At 54.2% G+C, this 8,666-nt stretch overlaps 2 protein-coding genes across 2 annotated transcripts; both read left to right on the top strand.

Annotated features, from left to right (window-relative positions):
* Window positions 1-2,601: 2,601 nt before the first annotated feature.
* YUC11 (putative indole-3-pyruvate monooxygenase YUCCA11) lies at window positions 2,602-4,597 on the top strand (the record flags this gene model as incomplete). Its single annotated transcript, XM_036639213.1, has 3 exons — window positions 2,602-3,226; window positions 3,280-3,385; window positions 3,439-4,597. The coding sequence occupies 3 exons, from the start codon at window positions 2,602-2,604 to the stop codon at window positions 4,595-4,597; spliced, it is 1,890 nt and encodes a 629-aa protein (XP_036496536.1).
* A 2,310-nt stretch (window positions 4,598-6,907) lies between these two features.
* Window positions 6,908-8,408, top strand: CGCS363_v007363 (Satratoxin biosynthesis SC1 cluster protein 4; the record flags this gene model as incomplete). Its single annotated transcript, XM_036639212.1, has 5 exons — window positions 6,908-7,141; window positions 7,203-7,239; window positions 7,298-7,365; window positions 7,422-7,795; window positions 7,868-8,408. 5 exons carry the CDS (start codon window positions 6,908-6,910, stop codon window positions 8,406-8,408), a joined length of 1,254 nt encoding a protein of 417 aa, XP_036496539.1.
* Window positions 8,409-8,666: the final 258 nt, after the last annotated feature.

The raw sequence follows: 8,666 nt of genomic DNA, 5'->3' as shown, positions 1-8,666 counted from the left end.
ACCTCTTGGACAGGATAACCGACGACCAAATCATGGTAATAGCTGATCATGTACGACTCCAAAGGGCCACCCGGAGCTTTGCAAGGGTGGCCATGGAATGGAAACACAAGAGGGAGCATGGTGTGCCATCTATCTCGACCGCAGAGAACAACACTGGTATCGCGCATTCAGAGGAGATCAATCCCGCCTGGAGTACCGAAAGCTCAGCGGAAGCCACAGAAAATACAACGGCCGAGCCAAAATTCACAGTACCTCCATCGGCAAAGTTCCCTGGGACGCAGGCAACGTTCGATTCAAGCAGTTACACTCAAAACGTACCTCGTGCACCGTTTGAGGCTACGGCTGGTAATTCGACGCCGTCTAATGATACTTATTGGAGGATGCCGGAATACTCATCCCCACATTCAGAGCCAAATCACGATTATAGCTACAGCCCACAACCTGGATCATACCGTGGCTCCCAGATGCCAGCGTCATCCCCTCTTGGATTCCAGCCTTCCGTACACGATCTGGAAAAAATCAGATTGCAGGAGGAACTAGCTTTTCTTCGTAGTGATCGGGCAAGAAAAGAGGAGGAGGAAAAGAACAGGCAGAAGGAGAAGGTTAGACAAGCCGCCGAAGACGCTATTGCGAGACGAATAGAAGATGAGAAAAGAGCCAAGGCCGATATCATGAGAGAGCAGGAAATAAAAGCACTCAAAGACGCTCACGATAAGTTCAAGGCAGAGGCAAAAGCAATGAAAGAAGCTCACGATAAGGAGCAGGCGGAGGCAAAGGCAATGAAAGATGCTGATGCTGCAGCGGCAGCGGCAAAAGAAGCTGAGGACCGGCTAGTTGATGAAGTGAGAAGCCGTACGGAAGCCGAGATCAGGAATAAATTTGAGGAAGAACGAAAAGCCGAACAAGAGACAAAGAGAAGAAGTGGGTTGCAGAAGCTCTTTAGTTGGAAGTAAAAAGATCGATCGAACGGAGTGTTACTTGGGGGAACAGATGCGGGACTTTGTCGCAAGGATGCAAGGTCTTTTTTGGGCCCATTATACAGTCTGCACTTCATACATACCCCTGAGGCTACAATGCTATTGTTGATTATGCCGGAGGCCTGGACGAAGTTAGCAACTGTAAACCTTCAAACTGTGATCGGAGCCGGTACTGCGGGCCCGGGCTTCCGACCAATGCCCGGTGTGGGGCCAAGGCCGTGTCCGCAATCCGAGAAGGCTGGCTCTTACACCCGAATGTCCGCGGCCATTCATTAGGCAGAGGTGACTTGTCAAGACATCAGTTTTGAGCGAAACCACTTTCGATATCTCCACAACATCCCCTTGGCATCGCAATTGACAATGATTCGTCCCCAAGATCCTTTTGGCTGTGGGTCTCCCAGGAAGGGCCGTGTGGACATGATCTGCAGGGGTTATTCAGCGGTCTGGCTTACCAAGTCCTGAACTAAGACAACTTCGACTGAGAAATTCTGGCTTCCTTTAATCCGACGAACTCTGTCAGCTTGCTGCTCGAGCAGTTGGATCATGAAAATCTTCAAGATACGGAAATAGCGCCCGGAAACAGACTGTGTCGGGCTTTTTCCTTTTCCCCGGATTTTGTTAATGCACGTCGCCGTAATCCCCCCGCACTCACCCCCACCGATGCTGACATGGTGATGGCATCGGCACCCTCTTATGTATCTCGTTTTGAATCTGGTCACTTTCTACGAAGTCATGGACAGTTCCAAATCACTGCTGAATCTAACACAAGATCTCTGTCAACATGCCAGATTCAAGATGAAAGTAACCCAACATTGATAGTCTTGGAGAATCTCCAAGAAGCAGTTCAGCCCAAGCAGGCTCCCTTGCTCGACCCCGCGAATTCAAGTGCGGAGAAGCAGGCAAACTAGCAGCGTGCCACCCGCCGTGCGTTAATGCACCCGCCCCCCAATCTGGGGTAATTCGAGCCGCCAGCGGGTCCCCCGAACTGCCCGTATCAAGGCATACTTCAAGCTATTCGAGCACGACGCATCCTTTCCTCCTAGGCGTCTCCAACACGGCCGCTTCTGTGATTTGCCCGGGACATTCCCCGCGAGACCCGCGCTGTGGTTTGGGAACCCCCGCGCGCGCCCGCCCAAACGGAGGGCAGCTGCTTGCGCACTATCGTCTGCAGCTGAGAGACAGGTTGAGACAGAACCCTGCGCGGGGGACAGGCAGGCAGCTCTGGTTGCCAACCTTGGTAGCTCCGCGGCCAACGAAACTCCACAGATTGGCGAAACTTGTTGAGTCGGACAGGGCGGACACCCGCATCTTTTGACGCGAATTCGCACACAGAAGTGCATGTCTACGGGCGTACAGCAGCACTGAGGCCGATCTATCCCCGGACGAACCCCTCATCCTACGTGTCGCGATGAACCCCGTCAGGTGATGTCACGACTCAGCCTCCGGCGCGGAGGAACGGAAAGCTCTCTCTCTCTTCTTCGTGAGGGGTAGCATTGTTCATAAATGTTGCTGCTGGACCTCCAAGGTTGACGATAGCTTCGATTATCCCAAGCCCGGACTACTCTTTCGTTCGCACGCACGACTAGATCGTCCTATCCGCGAACACTGCACACACGCACGCACCATGGCTGGAGCATTTCCTCACAATGATCGGATCGAGCCCGGCTCGGTAAACCTTCCTGCCCGCCCGTATCCCCCATCAGTTCGCTCGACATCGGTTGATGCGGGGAAGGTGGCGGCGGACACCATCAACGCCTTCAACGCCGCTCTGCGATCAAAGAACTACAAGGCGCTCGCGGACCTGTTTGTCTCAGACGGCTACTGGCGCGACCACCTCTGCTTATCCTGGGACCTGCGCACTCTCAAGGGGAGGGAAAAGATTCAAAAGCTGCTGAGCGGTCGGTGTCGTCTTACCGAGGTTGCCGTCGACACATCTACCGAATACAGAGCTCCCCACCTGGCTGCCCTCGACGCTCACGGCAAGGTCCAATGTCTGCAGTTCTTCATCAATGTGAACACCCAAGTAGGCCCTGGCCAGGGTGTCGTTCGTATGATCGAGTCTGATGGCAAGTGGGAGATTCTCAGCTTCTTCACCGCCCTCAGAGAAATCAAGGGCCATGAGGAGCCTCTCCGGCACCGCCGTGAGAAGGGCGTTGAGCATGTCGGCATCCGAGACGGGAAGAACTGGAAGGAAAAGAGAGAAGACACAGTCAATTATACCGACACTGAGCCTACGGTTGTCATCATTGGTGAGTAGGCCTGAAGCTCTTGCGGTAAGGAGAATGCTTACACACTCAAACAGGTGGAGGTCAAGCCGGGTTGACTGTTGCTGCTCGTTTGAAGATGCTCAATGTGAATGCATTGGTGGTTGATAAGCACGGTCGGGTTGGCGATAGCTGGCGCAAGAGGTATGGGAATCGCCATGTTAGGAATGTATTTTGCTGACTTTCGTGAACTACAGATACCATCAGCTCGTTCTCCACGACCCCGTCTGGTACGACCACCTACCATACATCAGCTTCCCACCAAACTGGCCCATCTTCACTCCGAAAGATAAGATCGCCGAGTTCTTTGAGTCCTATGCCAATCTCCTCGAATTGAACGTGTGGACCTCAACGACAATGACCAAGTCATCCTGGGATGATTCCAAGAGGCAGTGGACTCTGACCCTCGACCGCCAAAAGGCAGATGGCACGAAAGAAACTCGAGTCCTGCACCCAAGACATGTCATCCAGGCAACGGGCCACTCTGGGAAGATGTTCTTCCCCGACATCAAGGGGATGGGCAACTTCAAAGGCGACCGGTTGTGCCACAGCTCCGAGTTCTCCGGCGCGAAGCCCAACTCCAAGGGCAAGAAGGCCGTGGTTGTCGGATCATGCAACTCAGGCCATGATATCGCACAGGACTTCTACGAGAATGGCTACGACGTGACGATGGTGCAGCGCAGCTCGACCTGTGTCGTCTCTTCAGCCTCCATTACAGAAATCGGCCTCAAGGGCCTCTACGACGAAGACTCACCACCAGTCGACGACGCAGACCTCTGGCTATGGAGCTTACCAGCCGAACTATTCAAGTCTCTCCAGATCGGAACGACAGAGCTGCAAAACGCCAACGACGCCAAGCTCCTCCAAGGCCTGCAGAAGGTTGGCTTCCAGCTCGACATGGGCCCCGGCGGCGGGGGCTTCTTCGTGAAGTACTTCCAGCGGGGCGGTGGGTATTACATTGACGTCGGATGCAGCCAGCTCATCATCGACGGCGAGATCAAGATCAAGCAAGGGCAGGAGATCACAGAGATTCTGCCTCGCGGGCTGCGGTTCGCCGACGGCTCCGAGCTCGAGGCGGACGAGATCATCTTCGCGACCGGGTACCAGAACATGAGGACCGAGGCGCGCAACATCTTTGGCGACGAGGTCGCCGACAGGATCGGTGACGTCTGGGGCTTCGACGAGGAGGGCGAGTTCAGGACCATGTGGCGGCGGAGCGGGCACCCCGGATTCTGGTTCATGGGGGGCAATCTCGCCATCTGCCGGTACTTCTCTAAGATTTTGGCATTGCAGATCAAGGCCGTTGAAGAAGGCATCGACCAGGCTGGGCAGCCCGACCCCTCGCCCAGGCTCTAGGTTTTGATACCCGATGGAGTTTGCGTAGGGTGCTGTGATTAGATGCGGGCGCAGAAGATGTAATTATTCCCTGTCAGACAGATTCAATGGACGTTTTTTCTCAACGCTCACATGACCACTAGCTCTCTGTCGGTGAGCCATCTTGCGGGACCTGATATCATCTCGACCCCTCAGTGCAGGCTCGGATCTACGGCGGGAATGGCGAGTCGAAATGAGTTCCCGCTCTTCGTGCTAGACAAGCCCAAAGACACGTGAATTTCTGCCCCCAATTCGCGATTCCACGTTGCCATCACCAAGTGGGCACTACAGGGGCCGCATCGTCAGCTTCAGGAAACTGATCAGCGCCGAAAGACGGATTGGGCCAAGTGAAGACACGGTGAAATTGCACAACTCTCATAAAAAACCCTCTTTGGTCCAGCAACGCAGAGCTTAAGACCCAGCCTTATGCCCATCTGTTGATCGCGTCCCTGGCCGATGTAACGTGAGCGTCTCACGTCCACTCATTCCGATCGCCGGCACGGTGCCCTCGTGGCCCTCACAACAGGCCTGACTGCCACCCACAAGGTTCTCCATCCTCCAACACAAATCTTCTTTTGCAACCCGGGAATATCGGAGGCCTGAAAAGGGTCTTTTAACCTCTGTGGACCTGCTCAATTGCGCAGGCAGCCTGGGCTATTTTGCCCTGTTCGCCGTGAGTGATGGCCATCCCATCGGCACCTACCGGCCGATTTCCTATCCACCCTGCGGGCAGAAGATTTTCGTCGCAATGCCGATCACTAGGAGAATATTGGGAACTATTGAAGCTTCTAAGGATTTAGTTTTATCTCTCGTCCTCTGGCTTGCGAATTTTGGTTCTCTCCGGTGAATTTAATGGAGAATTTTGCATCATCAGAGATGCGCGCGGTGGTTCCGAGGTGGGCTGATCGTCACTGTCAGAATGTCAGTTGACATTTAGCGGCTGCGATCATCGACTCCTTCGCACTGACAACGCCACAAATCTGTTCTCAACTGCGCCGGCTGTTCGTCGGCTCGCCGGAGCACCGGAAAGAACTCTTCGAAGCCGCACGTTCTTCTTCAGCCGTTGGAACTAAAATGAGTCCCTTTTGTAACCGGTTTTCAGGAGCATCGGAACAGTGGGCCGTGTTCCAACACGAGGCAATAAGCCCGCTACGAAAAAAAGCAATGTTCAGTGGTTCACGGAGGTCGCGCAATGTCTTAACGAGAGGTTTTCCAGAAGGAGAGAATAGAGCGAAATGTATGCACATGCGCCGCAGACAAGGATCGGAATCCGCGCAGATTCTGCGACGCGGGACCATATCCATAGTAAGCACCTCCACCACACGCCGAGGTCGCACCGCCGGTGATGTTCCTCGATTCTGTGGCCCTCATCACGTCACTCATCACAGCATCTCCCACAACCCGGCAGGGTCGTTGCAAATTTACCAAGTCTGCCGGGAACTCACAAGTCCGTCCGACATGAAAGAAGAAAACCTAAAAAGCGTTATCCCACTGGCGAGCGTTGCGTTGACACAAGTCCCGAGATGCAGGCCTCGCACCTGCGTCGAAGCTGATTGGAGAGGCCATCAACACGCTACGCAAGCGGTCGTCTGCTTCATTCAGGGGCCGCTGTCTGGGCAGCAGAGAAGAATCGGTCTAATGTTCTGCAGCAGCAGCGGCAGCCAACTGAAGGATTCCCTCCTCCCGGCACAAGCATCTTTTCGATTTGTAAACCCCGGTCGGCGAGCTGCGTCTGCAATTGGCCCGCGAAGAAGGTCATCTCACACCGGGGAATCATCTGTTGGGGCAGAAGCCTCGAAACATGGGAGGGCCCCTGGTCATCGGGCTACCACCCTACGGCCTAGGGTGTGGTCGATTCTCACTCGTTGGTGGGCCTGGCGGGATGCTCATCTCCTTTCCCCGGACTGGTAACTATCGGAGGCAATCCCTGCATGATGGCCTTTCTCAGGGCACCAATGCCACTACGCGAGGAGATCGAGTTGCCCTCGACTAGCGCACTCAGCCTCTATTACGACGTTCAACCGAGGTGAGGTACACCCCATGCCGATGCAGAATTTCTCGGCTGGCGCTGTCCTATCCCACCAACGAGCCTGAAGAAAGACATTGTCTTGTGGAGAGACGTCTTATGTGTCTGGGTTGTTTCGATCTGGCAGGGCTGCAGGTGTGCGGCCCGGGGGAGGGAAGACCAGCGTGTGCGATAATAAAGACAGAAAGTTCGTCTCGTCTGCGGCATCTTGTCTCCCCTTTCTTGGTCAACTGTTCTTTTCTCTTACATCAGCCAACACCACTACCATGGCGGCGATACTACCGACAGCGTACCCGGATGCGAGGCAGCAAGCCCAGAATGGGGCGGCGGTGGAAAACATCGACCACTCTCTCGACGGAGAGTCCAGATTCGGCGAGATCGTTGCTATCCTCATCGTCGGCTCGGTACTATCATCAGTCGCGGTCGGACTCAGGGCGTTCACGAGACTATGCATGCTTCGGACGTTTGGTATGGATGACATGGTCATGATAGCGGCACAGGTAGGCCGAAGGTTCTCAATACCGACCTGTACAGGACGAAGAAGCTGATGGGGTTTGCCAGGCACTTGCACTTGGTTCTGCAGTAGCTATTGGACTGGGTGAGTCGATTCATCATCCGATATGATGGTGTGCAGCATTCTGATGATCAACCAATAGAGGGACAGTACGGCCTTGGATCTCACTCATGGGTACCACCTCCCGAGGACTACGTCCCATACATGAAGGTACATTACCTCGCTCTGACATCTTCTTGGAGACAGTGTACTCATAGTGTTGTTAGTCCTTTTACAGCTCCGTCGTTGTGTACAACATCGCCATCTGCCTCGTCAAGATTTCGATTCTCTTCCAATACCGCAGAATCTTTGCCAACGAGATCATGCAAAAATTAACCATGGGAGGGCTGATTTTCATGGGGCTCTGGACCTTCACGCTTTCCATCCTTCTGCCACTAGTGTGCTACCCAGTCGCCAAGTTCTGGGACGACAGCATAGACGGCAAATGTCTAGACTACCTGACGATATGGTACGCGATGGCAGGCGTCAACCTGGTGTCCGACTTCGTCATCTTCAGCATGCCCATTCCCGTCATCAAGTCGCTCCAACTCCCACGCCGACAGAAGCGCATGCTGCTCCTGGTGTTCGGCCTCGGATTCTTGTAAGTCAGACGAACTAAGCAGCTGCAGGTGTGAGCGCACAGGATGTATGCTAACGTCGATCTGTGTCACAGTACCTGCATCATCTCCGCCCTTCGGATCCGAACCCTCCGCGTCGCAGCCGATACCAAGGACCCGTACTGGGACAACGTGGATGCAGCCACATGGTCGTTCCTGGAAGTCACCATTGGAATCCTAGCAGCATGCCTGCCGACTCTCCGACCGATCTTCGTCTCCCTTCTGCCTCGAATCTTCAACGGGTCCTCTTTCCATGGCAAGAGCAGCGGCAGACCATCGAGATACGCAAACCCCTATGTGCAAGCGAGCCACAACGACAGAGCCACCGGTCCGCTGTACAAGAGCCAGCAGCCGCCATCATCAAGCAGCACGGAAGGCCTGAACCACAATGAGGACATCGAAATGGGCGCTCGCGAGGCCGAGTCATCAAAGGACTACACAGTCACCGTGACTGCCAGCAGATCAAAGAGCCCCGAGAACAAGCTTAACCGGCTGAAGAGCCAACGAGACTCTGCTGAGAGACAGGTTATCGGACAGATCATGACAACAACAGTTGTGACACAAGAGGTGACGTTTGAGCGACCGACGAAGTCTTGAAGAGGACGGGAAGAGAATGAGCATGATGTTGAATGATTGAAGCCAATGACTAGAATAATTAACAGTAGTAATTTCTTGTGTTGATTGAACTGCCGCAACACCACGGTAACGTTACGGTGAACTTCCGTGTGCATTCAAATTTTTCATCGCGGCTAGATAACGGAGATGGCCTAGATTCTTGTACGAGCTCCCGAATGCGGGTGCCTAGATCATTCACGAAACCGAGGATGAAAGACATTGCGATATTCCGCAGGAAGA

The sequence above is a fragment of the Colletotrichum siamense genome (assembly GCF_013390195.1).
Source record: "Colletotrichum siamense strain Cg363 chromosome Unknown KSG_Cg363_contig04, whole genome shotgun sequence".
Lineage (NCBI taxonomy): Eukaryota > Fungi > Ascomycota > Sordariomycetes > Glomerellales > Glomerellaceae > Colletotrichum > Colletotrichum siamense.
The sequence above is the reverse complement of the archived record's forward strand: the minus strand, read 5'-3'. Positions and strand labels throughout refer to the sequence as shown.